The sequence below is a fragment of the Diadema antillarum genome, unplaced genomic scaffold, assembly GCF_040938485.1.
Source record: "Diadema antillarum isolate AM-2024a unplaced genomic scaffold, OU_Dant_1.0 scf00000091, whole genome shotgun sequence".
Classification (NCBI taxonomy): Eukaryota; Metazoa; Echinodermata; class Echinoidea; order Diadematoida; family Diadematidae; genus Diadema; species Diadema antillarum.
In genome coordinates, this window is record NW_027270980.1 from 1106050 (window position 1) to 1124677 (window position 18628).

The 18628-nt window shown below is 38.7% G+C and overlaps 1 protein-coding gene across 1 annotated transcript; it reads left to right on the plus strand.

Annotated features, from left to right (window-relative positions):
- The first annotated feature begins 1250 nt into the window (after window positions 1-1250).
- LOC139718179 (mucin-6-like) lies at window positions 1251-14413 on the plus strand. The gene is made up of 3 exons (XM_071629658.1): window positions 1251-1481; window positions 7167-7310; window positions 13577-14413. The coding sequence occupies exons 1-3, from the start codon at window positions 1409-1411 to the stop codon at window positions 13705-13707; spliced, it is 348 nt and encodes a 115-aa protein (XP_071485759.1). The 5' UTR covers window positions 1251-1408; the 3' UTR covers window positions 13708-14413.
- The last annotated feature ends 4215 nt before the right edge of the window (window positions 14414-18628 follow it).

Genomic DNA, 18628 nt, shown 5'->3' on the forward strand with positions numbered 1-18628 from the left:
AATACTTCGGAGCCATTTTAGTTAGTCTTTTGTTACATTGTTTTGACAATGCAAAGCAGAAGTAAAACTGAACTGACTTAACCAAGCTTAAAAAGAAAGAAAGAAAAGAAAAATATTATAGATTCTTGCCATATCTCACGTTTATGGAGTCTGCTATACGACCCCATGAGCACCAGAACGTGTCGATTGGTGGCGCCCGGTAGATCCAGACGGAGCCACTTCCTACCCAAAGCGTGCACGTCAAACTAGTCAGACAAGGACGATCATGGTAAATACAAGCAGCTCTCAATATACGAGCCATACAGTAAACCCATGATAAGTGCGAGTCGTCTGCCAAGGTCTATAGAATCAAGCCCTGACAGAGGTAAACTGAAGGCCAACATGAACGTCCTTGTTTTCTGCTTCACGGAATCGTATCAATAAAGTCATCTCAACAAAAATCAATGCAGACGGCTTAGAATTTCTTGCACGACACCCAAAATGCCGCCAGTAAAGAACAATGACCCAAACCATGTCTGGCTGGCAAGTTGTGATTAGCAAAGCAAATATAGGGGCATTTTCATTTTATGATTATTGATATCATTATCATTTTGGGAGGGGTGGGGGTTTGATTTTGATATTCATGGCACCGCGTGACTAGGCAATGCACCTAGGTTAATAACAAACTTTCACAATGTTGAATAACGTTAAGATCAGAATGATTTAGGTTCAAGTTACCCCACCCCACCCCACAGGGTGAAATGGACAGATGACGCACGGTAAAAATAATCATTCAAAGGAGAGAAAGACAGGCTCACAAATCAGTGCAAATAGCCTACCATCCTGGAGTTATCCTCATAACTTATGATACATCACAGAGACAAGAATCAATGGAGCGACTGACATTTATAATGCTGGGGATAAAAAGGTTCAAACAAAAAAAAAAGTGCAAAGAAGTTAGGAAGTGTCAGAGTGACATAGAAAATTTCAAGTGGCATGATTATATTTATGCAGAAGTGTATACATCTCTGTTAACATTTATTCTCTCTTCTTTCCACTGATTCTCCGCCTCAAAATTCCTCCCTCGCAGGATAGTTTCACAGTCAGATCCATCATGCACTCACGTGTAAGAATATTCATGCTATCATGTTTACCGGCAACTTCAGGACCCGCCCATCCATCATTCTTACTGGAGTCTCTGTGAGGCATACGCCAAAGTTAGTAAATATCAAGAGGTCGTTCTGAACACTTTATAAACGGCCAGTGGCCTCCCTGTTTCAACACAATTGCACGGCTCTAACCCTCTAAGCTCTGAACTTGCCTTACCACGCACATCCACAACCAAGAGACGTCCATACTGATAACGACATCACTTAACATCGGCAGTAGTAGTTTCTGTTAATCGCTCGTAGGATACCCAGATCCAAAGATGAAGTTGTCCATTGCTCCAGCGGTCATCCTGTCCTTATGTTGTGCTCTCTCACACATTGGACGCACGACAGGTCGGTTGTGCTTTATCAGTTTTGTTTTAATAACTGTCTAACTTTATATGTATAGCATGTAGGCTTTGGGAGAATGAATATCATGCCTTTTTGTTATGCATGTGTACTTACAAACGTTCATTTATGCATTAAGTATATGTCAAAAATGTTAACATAATGGAGTCTGTCCATAAAATTCGTATCACTCATTATGTCTGTACACTCTGTCATTAGCTTCTTGTTTTACTCCAAAAAATGCAGTAATCACATCAAGTTATATCGCTTCAAGCACTATAGAAATCATGCAAAATGTGAATAGGTCAAGAAATATTAGAACATCAATGCGTATCTGTATGTATGTTACATGTATAATCAAGTATGTATTTAAACCGTCACCGTCTATTATTGACAAATCTATGTGTTGGCTTAAATTTAACGTTCTGCGGTTACACAACTAAATTAGACGTAACTGAAGGCCTGACCTAAAAAAAAAAAGAAAAACTTTAAATTTATCATATCTGTGTCTATCTTTGAGGTTTTGTCCACAGGTGTACAAAGGATAAAAGTATTTAATTTTCCGAGCATTACTCGATGCATATACAAGAAATTATTATTGAATTGGTCTCCCTACCCAAATTGTCACCTTTGGAAAGTACAGTGATCTCAGCTTAAATTAAATGACTTTTGCACGAAATGATCTACGCCCGTGGTATTACTCGGGCACATTTTATTCACGAGGATTGCCGGAGCACGATCTGATTAGTTCCTTTAGTTTGGTGTTAAACATGTCATGCATTCATGATGTAAAAATGGAATATATCACCGACAAGGACAAACTGGGAATTCCGATATGGAACAGCATTATTGACTGTCAGAATTTCTTGGTCTGATGTGTTTGCTTTAGCACGTCTTCCATTGCAAAATCTTTGCAACTTTTCCCCCAAAGTTGAAGGTCAATCAAACAAACCAAAAAGATCAAGAACAACAAGGCAATCTCCCACACCCTTTGTCATTTCTTAGGCGACGTCAAATATCAAACTTTTGATAACATCAGAACCTATAAATATGCAATTGTGCACATTTCCAGAAAAGAAGAAGTGTGAATCGAGTTAAATTTGAGTATGCTATAGCTGCTCATTTTTTTTTTTTTGATCAGAGCGGTGTGCCGTATGAAGATAAAAAGTGCAATAACAAAACAGGTCAAGACAAAAATGGGGAAGGTGGGAAGCGAAAGGCGGGTACTGTTGGTGATTGAATCTTACAGCGGCGCTATACATAGACATAATACGATATACATGACGTAATAATGTTTTTATCAGTGTTTGCACTGCTCTTCCCGCTGATCTTCAATAGATGCCTGGCCGTCATAATTAGCCACACCCATTCCTGCATCTGTATGATATGGAGAGGAACGTTAAAGGGCAACTCCACCTTCATAGATACGTGGATTGAGTGAATGCAGCAATATTAACAGAACACATCAGTGAAAGCTTGGGGAAAATCGGACAAGCCGTTCAAGAGTTATGAATTTTTAAAGTTTCTGCTTAGTCACCGTTGGATGAGAAGACCACTACTGCTTGTGATGTCACATGTGCAGATCGATATAATGAAAATATATGTATAAAGAAAATTCAACATATTTTCACTTTTCTCACATAAGAAAAGAATGCTTGACTTGCCTCTTTCAGAAGACAGGGGGTATAATATTACCCTTAACATACTTTAGTGACAAGTCAATGATTTTTTTTTTCAAAATATAAAGTTTTATGAAATTCTCTTTATAGTTCCCATACATTGTTATACGCATGTGACATCATACATTGTAGTAATCTTCTCATCCGGCAGTGACTGCGCAGATACTTTAAAAATTCATAACTTTTCAACGGATTGTCCTATTTCCCCAAAACTGTGACTGATGTGTTCTACTAATATTGCTTCATTCACTCAATCCCCATGTGTAATATGAAGGTGGACTTGTCCTTTAAAACCTCTTGTCCACCAGGCTGGATTCAAACTCATGGCTGGCACCTCAAGGTGGAACTTCAAGAGTCTTTCTGTGTTTTATTTAGTAATATTTATTCGATAGGGTTTTTATTTTCTTTATTTTAATCGGTTCTCCCAGTCATAAAATGGTCTAAAAGATATCTGTATATCATAATTCCCATAATCTGATTTATCACGGGACCTGCGGCTGTACAAGCTTTCTTCTACGCAAGCCCCATCATATTTCTCGCATTTATGACCATAGCTCAACTCTAATGTATACAGACATTTGTGTTTATAACGAGACAAACTATTGTACATTCCGTCGATGTTTCATCTAATTTATGTCTTGTACAATTTTTGTATTGTATAATTTTATTTTTTCTGTGCTATTTGTGAGAAATATTAAAATGCCAGGAACCTGAAGAGACATCTCGCAGCCAGGGGCTACGGTACCAGGAGACTTCAACAAGCCATCAACAAAGTTCGTTCTCTCCCCAGATCTAAAGTTCTCAAACCGAAATCCAACAAGCAGGACATCACTGACAGAATACCCCTCGTGACCACTTTCCATCCCAATCTACCCTCTCTCCACAATATCCTTCGTGATAACCACCATATTCTTCATACCTCTGATCGTCTCCTACAGGCCGTCCCAGATACTCCCATCCTGGCATATCGACGCCCCCATAACCTCAAGGATCTCATCGTCCGTGCTGAAGTACCCTCCCTCACTGACAATTCTTCTCCTTTACAGCATGGCACATTCAAATGTTCAGCCAGTAGGTGCATCATTTGTAGCATACACATCCACGAGAGTGACTCTTTCACCAGCAACTCTACCGGCCTCTCTCACCACACAAAGGGAAACATCACTTGTACCATCACTAATGTTGTGTATCTCATCACTTGCAGAGTTTGTAGGATCCAGTATGTTGGGGAAACCAAGACAACACTCAAAAGACGCTTCTATGGACACAGATCTACTGTCAACACAGCCAAGCTCGACACTCCAGTGGGCCACCATTTCAATCTACCCGATCATTCCATCACTGATATGACTCTACAGGGCATTGAATCTTTAGGCACTCGTCCAGACACAGTCAGAACCAGCAGAGAGAAGCTCTGGATGAGACGTCTTCACACCATCCAACCCCATGGCCTCAACATCCAGGAGGGAAATGACTAACCACCTTTTATTTCTTTTTTACTTTTATTACTATTGTTATTCTCTTTTTCATTTTTGAATTTCATTTTGTTCTTTCTTTGCGCTTTTTCCATTTGCAGACCTGTTTATTCCCAATTAATCCCTTCCTCTAGTCCGAGTCTCTTTTATACAGCCCTTTTCCACCTAAACATACACGCACTTGGTTTTGTTGGTTTATACTTACTTGTGCTTACTATGCCTTGCCTGCCTATCCACATACAGTGTACATTGTATACAATCTTCTTTCCCCCAGTTTTTTCATATGTATTTTATTTCATTTCTTTTATCAATATCTTTTTCATTATTGTTACTTCAATTATCATTTTCATTACTGTGTGTATATATACTTTGATTTATTTGATTACTTCCTTTTGCTGCCTCCTCCTGGCACTCCTTTCAGGGTTCACTGTTTGCTCAGCCCCCCCCCCCCCCTTCCCCTTGCTGTTGGCTTTTTCACTCTTTCCCTTTCTTTATCCCTCTGGTGTTCCTTATCTTCTTTGATGTTGCCTCCCTATTCATCCTTTTCCTACATTGGTTGCCCCCTTGATCCTCTTGATCACCACTGACCCTCCTCTGCCTTTTGTCTGTCCACTCTCCTCTGCCCTTTGTCTGTCCACCCTCCTGCTCTAATCCCCCCTCTCTTTACCTGTTGGGCTCCTTGCCCATGAACTCCCACCCTCTCCTTTGTTTTCTTTGTTCTGTGTACCCAGCCTGTACCTGTCTGTTCTTGTGTGAAGTCCTTATATGTGATTGCTTTCCCTGCTTGTTTGTCATTTTTGTCTCTGACGAAGATTCTGCTAGGATCGAAAGCTCAGGCCCCTTTTGACTCCATTTTACTCCATTGGCTCGCCTTATTGGATAAGCAGTTTTCAGCAGCTTTTTTTTTTGCCAAATATTAAAATAAATTGAAGTTGAAATTGAGTCTATTTTGAAAGTTTACAATTTCACCTGCTTAAAGTGGAACGCCACTCCATGTTACAGCTGGCTAAAAACACACGCACGCACACACGCACATACACACACACACACACACACACACACATACACGTGCGAGAGCAAATGAAGAGTGAAGCTGAAATGAAACAGAACGACAGAAGTTTAAAGAAAATCAGACATTAACACAGAAAGAAAATGAAATCATTAAAGTCTGGAGTTTCGCTGCACGTTTTCTCGAAACAATGACACCGTTGCTACTGCATGTATTTACAAGTTTCATGAAGCTATGATGCCACTGTCTTTTTTTTTCAATTCAAAGGTTTTATTTTCACTTCTTTCAACAGAATGTACAAAAAGTTCGACATGATTGCATTTTAAAGAATGATGCATAGGTAGCAAGGAATAACATGTACCTGTCAATAGTCATTACGAAGTAAGGAATTTTTCATACAAATATATTTATACATTCTGTGAAAAAAAAAATGGAGGTACCTACTCAAAAGACTGTGCTTGTATACTATGTGAGCACCTCATAGGGAAAAAGGAAAAAATAGGTGAATAGCTTAAAACATCAAGTGTGCGGGAAATGAGAAAAGAAGGGAAAAGGGGGAGAAAGAGGAAACAGAAAGAGGAGGAAAGAGACGAGACAACTAACAATAAAAAAACCTATAGATCAATCGATACATTAAAGATCAAGTCCACAGAGACTATTAGCCATAGTAGAATAGTAGAGCGTTTAAAGCGACCGTCTTGAAAATCCCTATAGGTTTGTATTGCGTAATTTGAGGCTTTTTTGTCGGTAATGTAGAAATGAAATGTGACAGTGACCACTGTCATTGTTTCGTTGAAAAACATGAAGAGCTGTGCAGTTGCTTTTAGATTTCAACTTTAAAAAAAATCATCCAAATATCGATGGACCTTCTACCATCCTGGTTGCTTAATCTTGCTTTATTCATCACAGTCAGCTTGTAAATGAAGTGGTGTGCCATTATATCAATATAATTATCATGGGGGAGGGGGTGCTGTGGCATAGTGGATAAGACTCCCGACTCCCAATCGAAGGACACGGGTTCGATTCCCGATCAGTGCTTTATACGTGTTTGGAGAAGATGTTTTCACCCACCGTGTCCCTCTCGACCCAGGTGTATAAATGTGTACCTGGCAACGCTAGGGTAATAATAATGGCAGGGCCCTCTGGTAGAGCAGTGGCAACACTGGAGAGGCTACCCTGGGTAAATAAGACCTTATTGTTATTATCAGTATTGATATTATTATTATTATTATTATTATTATTATTATTATTATTATTGTTATTATTGTTATTATTATTATCATTATCATTGTTGTTATTATCATTATTATTATTATTATCATTATCATTATTATCATTATTATCATTATAATTATTATTATTATCATTATCGTTATTGTTATTTACTCCATGCTATATTCATTGTTCGTAAAACGAGAAATTGTATAGTCATATGGAGCAAATGCATTTATTTGACTTACAGTGGTATATCTCTAGCAGGAATTGAAAAAAAAAGTTGATGAAAACTGCTTTTCTTTATCCTTTGCAGGAAGTGGCAACGTCCAAGCTTTAGACTGCCCCGGCAACTTGGTCTATCTCCAATCCGGGCCCGGTTGCGGTTCTCCGTCATGCGCCATGCCCGAAGACATCGGCTGCGACAGAGCCGCCAGCGCGGGCTGTTTCTGCCCCGACGGTGGGTTGGATTACTTGGCAAGGTTGAAATGAGATCCCACCCCAATTTAGTTTAAACAATCTTTAGTGTAAAACAAAAATGAAAAAAATGAGCAAAGAAGATGTGATTTCATCAGGATTCAAACCCGAGACCACTGGATTTTTCCACAATTTTCTGTCAGGTAAAAAAGTTTGAAGTGGCCATCTGCACTCGGATTATAGAAATGTATGACTTGCAAGCTCGCGTTAGAGGGGATATTATCAACAACAAAAAAAAATCATGTGATGGATTGAGTGAATGCAGCAATATTAGAAGAATACATCAGTGAAATTTGAGGAAATTCGGAAAATCCGTTTAAAAGTTATGAAGTTTTAAAATTTCTGCATCGCTATCTTTGACATCACCTCAGAACAACCATATAAAGAAAATGTGAAGAAAATTCCGCAAAAATTTAGTTTTTCTAGCTTTATGAAAGGGCCATCATTAACTCCTCTTTTTTTTTAGAAACAGGGGGTATGATATAAGAGTTGTCTCCACGAGTTAGAAACCCACGAGTCGTACGGCTTACGAGGAGCTAGATATTGAAAAAAGGGTCCACGATCGAGTCATACACCCATGCCCAAGTCATACAGCTCACGAGTCATACAGCCCACGAGTCACACAACCCACGAGCCGGACACCACGTGAAACAGGCCCACGAGCTGTAGACACTGAGTGAAAGAATACCATGAGATAGACATTGGGCCAATACGGCCTGGAATCGGTCTCGCGGGCCGTACAGCTCGTGGAACTTGTTCACTACTGTCAAGCTCGTGGGTTGTATGACTTGTGTAAGGTGTCTGGTTCGTGATGTGCACCTAACATTACCCTTAAAATATGTCAGTAACAATTAGTCAAAGGACTATGTGTATTTTTCATTAAAAAAGACATTCTGTGGAATTTTCCTTCAGTATTTTCTTTATATCCTTGTTCTGCTATTGTATTGTAACTATTGTAGCCTTCTCATCAAGCAAAACTTTAAAGATTTGTAACTTCTTCCTCAATTCACTCATGTCTTCTTTTCTGAATATTGCTGCATTCAGTCAATCCACATGTACATTAATTTTGGGGCAACTTTGGACTTTAAAGTCGGATATGTCTAAACTTGCTCCACACCTTCACAGAGTTCCACTTTGAATTCTGATAATGATAATAGCAGAAAGGAGGGTTAACTGAGACATGATTTTTTTAAAATCTCTCTCTCTCTTCCCATTTGTATTTGAAAACATCATGTAGACTACTCAGTACATGAACTAAAAATGTGATCATATTCGTCAATCAGGTCTGAATACAAGAGAAGGCGAGATGATAACATTCCTCTCCTCTTGGAAGAAGAGAATGACAATACTTTAGGTGCATCCTGATTAAAAAAAAATACTAGACCTAATGAAAAAAACATGTTCACGGCTAATTGTGAGCATGCACGGCTGGAAGTGCGTTAACCTCTGACCTCCATTATAGGCACCCCTCTTGAGTATGATTTCGATTTACACATTCATACAGCTGGAGTACTTGCCTTTGAATAGGGCTCCAAGAGGGAACACATTGTGACGAGCGCGACACATTAGATCGCGGTCTTCAGCGGGGAAATTCCCGGCACACCGGGAAAAAAAGGAATGCACCGAAACATTCAGCCCCCGCAGAGATTGAAAAGCAAAATTGTTGCTCGCCACTTCCTGCCTACGACGAAAGGAGCCAAAAATCGAAAACACACAGCTCAGCCGAGAAAATCGCATTTGACATGAACTTATCAAAACTGATTTTCTGTTCTCGGCATGATCATAAAGTCTGAGATTTCATCCATCTGTAGAAACCTCATGACAATCTGATGGACGGAAAGGCAAAATGCTAATAGCGTTTTTCTGGGGCATGCTTTCGGAGGTTGCAATATAGGTTAGAAACGAATTCAAGGCTTCAAATTACCGCTCTGAATAGACTCCGCCCATAGTAAACGAGAGGAGCATTCTCTTTGTGCAATAGGCCGGTTGCTGCTAAACCGAAGCGGAGAACTCGTGCAATGCCCATAAATAGCCTACTGTCGCGCGTGCGCGTGCGTACGCTGTTTTCCTCTGTTCATTCTCAGTGGATGGACTTTCTTAGATGGAGACATTTCTAAATTCAGTAAAAAACAAAAACCGTTATGTGTTGATGAGATCACTATGCAAATGTATAAATTTTACTATTTGGAATGGAATCATATAGAATGTATGGATGATGTGGTTTCCGTCCTAGCGGAATATGGCGTTCTTCTCAAGTACAAGATGAGGGAATTGGTTCACTTAATACAAACGAAGGCACCCGTTTGGTTTGTGTAACTCTTCTGCCGGAAATGATTTTGCTCAAAACAGTTGCGTTAATCTTGTGACGACATACCACATTCTGACAAGTAAATTCATAAAACACTAACATAAGCTATGCATATTCATTGCTGTTTTATCCTAAAGTGTGTATTTATCATTATACAGTATCAGATCTGAGGGGACAATGTTTGAGAGTAATGGTCATAGTACAGATTTGCTTAGAGATTCATTGCGTTTCAGCCGATAGTCATGTCTCACATCGTTTTATACTTTACGTAGTAATTAAACATCTAATTCTTCAAAGAACGCGGTCATACACAAAGACAGGGTGCACGTCATGAGCTAGACCCCCACGAGTCATTCAGTGCCCGAGTCAGTATACCCACGAGTCACACAGGTCACGAGTCATACAACTCACGAGTCATAAAGCCCATGAGCTAGAAACTAAGTGAACAAGTCCCACGGACTCGACATCTAGGCCTACGAGCTAGACACTATGAAATATTGCGTATTGATAGTGTCTAACTCGTGGGCCTGTTTATACTTGATGTCTGTTCTACTTGTTGTTTAGCTCATGTGCTGTATATATGAATCTCAAATGTATCACCCAGAGATTTTTTTTCCCATTTCTAGCTCGCGGGTCGTATGACTCGCGGGTGCCTAGCTCGTAGGATGACCCCCTAACCCTTTGCTCCGCAGAGGCGGAGCAAAGTACAATGGCTACAGCAACAATGGAAATTGAAAGGAGATATTCCGTCAGTCCGCGGCAACCGATTAATTGTACTTCTCCACGAAACTGCAGAGATCTTCAAACTGGGCTCAGATATTAACTAAGTAGTGCGTTGAAAAAAAGGAGGGGGTGGGTTAAATTTTTGCCAGTAGCAACGCAAAGAGAATGCACTGATATCTTGGATGGTCCATTTACATCAGGTATGGATTTTTTTTTTTTGAGCAACAAACTTTATTTTGGTACATGTATAGGTTCTAACTTATGTAAGTTCTTAGTTACCAGAATACCAAGGGAAGTGAAAACTGGAGATATTAAACCCAGTCACAAATGAAAGAAAACAGGTATAGATAACGACACAATCATGATCAAAAGGATCCACAGTTGTATCGAAAGGAGTCCGTAAACATTAATATTTTATCCTTCTTCAAGCAGAGAGAACCGACACTGACAGAAATAAGTTCAAAAGAATTCAGGATAAAAACAGATAGGAAAATGTCAGGGGACCAACACTCTGCAGAAGTAGAATTTTGCGAAACTTAAAACACTTTAGCCCCCGCAGTACATTGTCTCATGTATTCCGATCGGAAATGTTGTTGCCACCACCTCCCCGCTCTAACCCCTGGCGAATACAATCACCACAATTCATGCTTATGTAAAGAGCGCCATCTGATTCCTACCGGTATTCGCAACATTAATTTCGCATTGATTGGCCGTTTGGCAGACACCTGTGCCCTGTATAGCATAAAAGTTGGTATAAAACGCAAATCAGAACATCAAACGCAAGTCTCAGAATACTCTAATTTTATTGGTTGATACCTGATGTACGTTTGATTTTATGAGTTATCTTTGATTTCATCCTTTTTTACTTAACGAGGCCATTGTGGTCGTTGCTAGTATATATTAGTCACGAGGAAATTCTATACTGTTTTGTCCTTTGTCGCGCTCGTGACGGAATGAAAACTTTAAAGGTGGATTTTTTTTTTTGGAAACACTAATTTCAAAGACCAGTCTAGCTGCTCTTCTTCAACCATCGATATCTTTGCACAAAAGTTCTTTTATGAATCGTGTCATGTATCGCATTGAAGCGGAGGAATATATAGAAAAATAACGCGAATTCAATATCAGAAAACGAGAAGAGGCCGCTCCCCAGCCTGTTTTGGCTCATTTTCATAGTGGATCACAAAGCACGTATGCTCTTCAACATGTTTACATTGTTAACTTTGTTCCACCAAAAATGTCTTGGCAGCGTTGATCTGTTTTGTCTATTTTTTTTTTTTTTTTGGGGGGGGGGGGAGTGCCTCGGGCAACATCCGCTTTGGCACAGCTCGACATGCTGCGAGGATTCCTTTTGAAGCAGTGTAATATTTTATCTTGATGTAGAAGCAGTGCCAATAATGGCAGTTGATTTCATTCTAAATCGCCAATGTGTTGGCAAAGGTTCCCAATAAAAGGAATCGCAGACTTTGAACATACCAGGTTCAGCATTCGTTTGGCTCCTCGATTGATGGTTTCAACATAGTACACACTATTCAGTTCACCTGGTGGCCACTCGATCGTTACTTCGCCTGGATATAACGCGCACCTGTTTCATTATGCACTTTGTGTGATAAGATGAAATACTTCACCGGTGCCACCTTTTATGTGTGAAAGAAAAAAGAAAAAACCCACACAAATGGTGTCACAAATATACAATATTTTACACGCAATGCATATCCTCCACTTCTTGACGTAAAGTCTACCATTGGCTGTGACTCATATTTCTGAAGTGCAACCAAGAAAAATAGTCGAGATACGACGAACGTATTTAGTGTGGACTATGATAACTTTGCAACGATGATTTTCAAAGGGGATGGTGGTGCTGTTACTGTATAATATCATCGACTTCTGTGACGATTTTCATATCACTTCATTTTGCTCAGACCAATGGACAAGTTTGAGATGATGACAACATCGCCTCATAATAGCTTGCATTATGTATGTGACCGATTATGCCTGAATTGTGAAAACATGATAAATCTTAAGCTCCATTACTACCCTGCATTTTCATTACTTTGGTGAGGGGGGGGGGGGTATGTGTGTGTGTGCTGTAAGCTTTTAAGCATAACAAACTTTGTTTTCCTTTTGCTTTTGTAATATCTTATGACCATGGTCTTTAATACTCTTGAAACTGCAGACAAGAAGGAAAACTGGAAAGAAAGAAAGAGTGTTGCAAGAAAGAGAGAGAGAGAGAGAAAAAAAAACACACACCAAACAATTACCCATAATAAAAGTTTGGCACCGTGACAACTCCCTGCTGTTCACGCTTCAGCAATTTCCAAACAGCTAAAGTTGCCTCTGACAAAAACAAAACAAAACAAAAAACTATTTCCCAAAAAGTATATTGATGCCCGCTTCCTGTAAGCTGTAGGTTAAAGAAAATACTTAAGTCCCTTTACGAGATAATCTCCTGTATTGATTTCCTGCACAGTGTCGGTGCATCAATGTCAATGTGGATATATTAGAATGGGTTTAATTCTAAATATACATTAGTTCTATTCAAACCTTTAAAAGACCCCTAAAAGACAAGAAATGACACATTTTTTAAGGGTATGTCGGTGAACTCTCTGGTCTGATCTCTGTGATGTCCATCAAGTTTTGAACTATACACTATACTATACTGGTTCAAATAGTCTCTAAACGGTCCCTTAGGGAAGTAAAGCGCTTGTAGGAGTCATAATACACTGGCCTCCAGTAAAGCCTAGTTAAAACATGGGGTATTCATAGTGATAAAGATAGGTCTACACGCCGGAGAGTTGCATAAAAATGGAAACCCTTATAAAGCTCAGTATGTCTTTACCGTTCGTTCGGTCTCTTTTAGAAATATACATTTAGTGAAACAATGAATAATATGTGCAAAAGCATTATTTTATATATATATATATATATATATATATATATATATATATATATATATATATATATATATATATATATATATACATATATATATATGTGCGTGTGTGTGTGTGTGTGTGTGTGTATCATTTATATCCATGTGGGTGTGTGAAGGTGTGTGTATGTGTGTTCAGGTATTCATTTTATTAACAGCTGACTGATATTCATTATACTCATTATATTCAGCTTATAATGTGTGTGCTTGTTTGCTTTGTTTTTCAATGCATAAAAATTATGTCAGCGACAAAGCACAATGCATTCTTGTTATTTTCCTGTCTATGCAGGCATGGTTGTTTGCGGCGCACCGGATCACGCCATCTGCGTCGAATTATCTGACTGCGGAACGGTCGAGTGCCCCGTTTGCAAGAATGGTTTCACTTGGTCTGCCAAAGAGGGCGTCTGCATCCTACAGTAAACTCGGACTGTTGGTAGATTATTATTGGTGAAATAACTCGAAGCTAGCCTTGTTTTAATTCTCACTACAGCGAAGCAGCCAAAGGCAGCATTCGTTATTCCTTGAGGTACATAATACAAGCGCACTGATAGAGATCCATGTTGTCAAATCAGAGCAATGACATTGAACGAAATTATGCGCAAATTTGGAGCTTACACGATGTTTCTTGATAATTTTTGTGTTACCTATTGATTTCTGCATGATCCCTACAATTAATTAAGATAAGCTTTACAGTATGTTAGTAACTTTATAATAGGTTCCAACATAATTACTACAAATGGTGATTGTTCATATTACAGGCATTGAGATTTCGAGACAATGATATTTGTGTTCCCGAGTCCTGTTTCGAGAAGGGTATAAATATCGTCTTTTGTTCTTTGCTTGCTCACTTTTAAACGGTAATCTTCTACGGGCTTGGGCGCATTTATTTTCAATGGATTTTTTGTTCGTTTCATGAAAAGAAGTCAACAAAGCATAATCTTTGATGACATATTTCAAGAATTGAAATTAAAAAACAAGTATCTAATGATGCTCAGATAAGTTGATGACAGAAGTATGAAATATGTAATAGTCATATAACTGGGGATGATTATAATTATCTCAAACGATGACAGCAGAACCGAAGAGATCAAAATGAAATAAATGCTCTCCTACCTTCAAGAATGGACTGTCTCTGAATTTGAGTTTGATTTATTCTATGACTACAGATTGATGTCTGTTACCTATGAAATGTGAACGAAGCTCTAAAATTCTAAAGTTTTTGTAAAGTTTTAAATTATTGATGAATTTAGACAACTCAGATTACAGATTAAGGGATCAAGTGGACCGCTCTAACAGCATGTATCCGCTAGGCATGGTATATACACATACACATACACATACACACAAACACACACACAAACACACACACACACACACACACACACACATATATATATATATATATATATATATATATACTTTAATCATGATACAATTTATTCATATATCGTTTACAACAGAGAAAGAGAAACATAGAGAGAGCTGCAGAGAGAAAGGAAGAGTAAAGATACCACTGTTCATATCTTCGCCTATTAACATCTAATTGTAGATGGCAAGGTACTAGTATACTCTCAGATCACTTCAGAATGCAAACGAATCCCCAAAGCAACAACAAAACAAAACACCTAGTGAAGTTCTTTGTGTGTTTACACTGCTGAAGGACGTTTATTTCATTTGCTGATGTTGCGCTGCTTTAATTAGTTATGAGAGGATAAGGTCATTTCAGATCAAAGTGGACCCTCAACCACACGCACCAAAAGACAGAAGTCTAATGAGAATCAGACATAACCGTCATGCTGAATCGTTATGGATTTTCAACTAACAGCGGCATTAGCTGCGAGCACAATGATCATGTGCAACTTACTCGAGGATTAATACTGTGATGCCTTCACATCATGACTCTCCTGTTCTTTTGAAAAGTTAAAAAATCGTGTTTTGGGTCAAAAATTTCGCAAGTTCTGCTTTCTCCTAACCCCCCCCCCCCCACATGATCGTGTGTTGTTATATTATGATGCGACAGATTCAAGTACTTCTTTTCAATTTCATACCAAGAGATAATTTCGTGCAGAATATGAGGGCAAATCAATGAAAGATGTATCACTTATTCTTTTTAAAATCATAATATGTAACACTTCATTCTATGTCCGATGAAAAATCTGTTTGATCGGCTACCAGTCGATTTATGAATTCAGCCCCACACTGAAGATGATAATGTAACCTTGAACATGCACTTTAAGCACCGTTAGTCAAATCTAGTTGTGATCGATAACTCACAATGCTTTGCAGGTTTGTGCACTTCATCGCCGGTTTTGTTTAATTGGGATACAAGTACTTTCGATTTGCGTCGGCCTTATTATGATCAGGTTTTGCAGGTACGACTATGTCTCTGTCCGGCTAGTTTACCGCAAAGTTATGAGTAAGCTTTATGCGACATAAGGCACTTCAGCACAATCAAAACTTCCTTTTTTTTTCTGTGAGTAGTTTCATATCAAGCCTCTCACCCTGAACTTGATTTAACTTTATTCCTTAATCAGGCGATCATTAGGTTAGACTACAGGGCTCTTATTGATCTGTACAATGTAAAGTTACCGATACATGGTGAAGAGTATGGACTACACATTAAACGCGATTGTTCATGTCAAACTAATCACATCATTAGACGTCGAAAGACAACTCTTGGCAAAAATCATAATTTATCATTATGGGAACTTTTCCGTTTTTTGTTAATCTTTAAGAATCTCTTAAAATGACAACAAGAAAATAATTGCGGAAAAACAACAAGTAAACTTCATTAGGTCCATAATTATGGTAATGATTTGCAGGCCGTATACAAAGTTCTTGAGTTATGGTTTGTACAAGTTAAGATTGAAATTGAAAAGTGTTTCAACCAAGCAGAACGAATGGCGGACAAAAACTACTATTATGCAGTGAATGGTTACTGATATCGTAGTAAAAGAGGGAAGATTATAATTGGCGCCAATTTACAAAGCACAGACACACAGACAGACACACAGACAGACACACCCACACACTACAAACACACACACACACGCACACACAAAACAAGACACAAATTAACAGGAAAACGCACAGTCCTTTCATCTCATTCAGATTAAACGACTGTGATGGGTATAAAGTGCAGTGACGTCAGAAAAGACCGAGGAAACGCAGGTCGCCAAGGGAACCCATAAAAAGGGGCAGTGGCGATGTCGAGAGTTCTCAGCTTCGGAGAAACCGTCAAGCATCTTTATTAAGAATTGAAACAAAGAATGCAGGTATCCAATTTAGGTGTATAGAGGTTTCGATTTCTATAATTCCCTTTTTTCAAGTATAGGGTCCCACAGTAAAAAAAAAAATAATTGGACATAGAGTATATACGTGAACAAAGGATACAGATATTGATTGATAAAGGAATTTTATATTTCGTAGCAAGATTGTCCCCCAATAACCTGACTTAACAGGAAAACAGTGACACTGCATACTATAATCATGCGTAAACAAGCTGTGACACGTACAGAAAAGACCACCAAAGCTTCACAATATTATAGATAGTGGCTAAATTTTGTTATCATGACACGTTGTCATTCGCTATAGGACTGTAGTTCAAGAGTACATTTGCCCTTCTTGTATTTTATAATAATTTGGTAATCAACCAAAAAGATGGAAGAAAAAAAAAACAACTTTGAGAAGACAGAGCTTGGCGGGTGAGCGTCTCTCCTGTGATAAAAACGAAACTGAAACATATACAATAAGGTACACACATTGATAAGCTAGAAAGTTAAAGGGGAAACTGACCTATGCAGGCTTAAAGAGGGAGTCGTTGCATGGACACACATTACTTTTATTCATCTGCCATGTTTTTAACATCCGTATACTTAGTAAAACCGATTCGTGCAGTTGGTATATACTAGGGAGCTTTAGATCTTCGCGACGGAGACTTTCAGAGAAAAAAAAAAAACGTTCTGAACATGCGCAGAAGCGCGCGTCAAGTCGATCTATTTTAGCTTGCGTCGCCTGAGTTTTTCACTACGCGCTATTTTACGTCCGCACAGTTTGCAACGTAGAGAGCTACTTCATGCACCGATCATAATATGGGGGCGCGAATTTATTTTTTATACGTTGCGTCCCAGCGTAATCTAAAGCTACTTTTCAACACGACGCAGGAGAGAGGAGAACGTCCAGCGCAAGCGTCGTCTCAAACGTCCGCGCGTCAAAAATCTAAAGCTCCCTACTTTTATGTCGAAAACGGCTGTTGTTCCTGGCTGCTTCCGCCTCCTTTACATAATCATACGGATCATTCAAAGGCAAAGTTTGCTCGCTAGATAATCTGAGAAATTTCCTTGTAAATTCGTGTAACAGCTATAACAGTTACTATATAGTATTAGTCAACGGACTGTTGTTATAGGTGTACGACTATATCTCGATCTACGTGAGATGACCGGTCAAGTCCAACACGCGCAACAACACACGCACACACACACATCAAACATATCATATGGTAGACATTGTAGTTAGTATAAATAATAATAACAACAACAATAATCATAATAATAATAATAATAATAATGATAATACAGGGTACTTATAATGCGCCCATTCCACATAACTAACGTGCTCAAGGCGCAGTAAGAAAAGTGAGTAATGAAGTACAAAAATCATTACATAAGCATGCACATGAAAATGAAAATAGTGTGTATATAATATATATATATATATATATATATATATATATATATATATATATATATATAGATATATAATATCTACTCATAGTATTGAATTGTTATGCCGGCGGTTTGAATGTCACCTTTACATGCCTATTTTATCAATTATTATCACCTGTGAGAAATATGGGGAATGCAGAGTATTGTGAACGCAAAATGGCACGATATGTCGATTGTGAAACTTTCACCAAGGTTGGTTGGCAAGATATGAAAAAAAAGGAAAAAGTGCCGACATCCCATTGCGTGTTGTGTCATGTACTTTCGATGCTATTGTTCGCGAATGATGCGATCCGGGCTCTGAAAAGTGGTTCTACGACATTTCAGAGAACAGACACTTGATGGTAAGGATATACAGATGCTTTCGATCGTCCAAGCCGAACTTGGAGCGTCTCGGTAATTAGCCCGCCATCGATTATGGGCGTGTGAGTTAAAAATAGCACAGAGCCAAAATCGTCGTTCCGGTTTTACGTAAGATGAGACCACGGAGGTGTTAATGAGACCAAAAGTGGCAGTGTGACACATGCTTGGGCGAAATGAAAGTACACCTAGTTCCAGTTGATTTCAGTAAAATTAGACCTAAAACTGGATTTTCATTTACTTTTGAAGTTTTAACATGA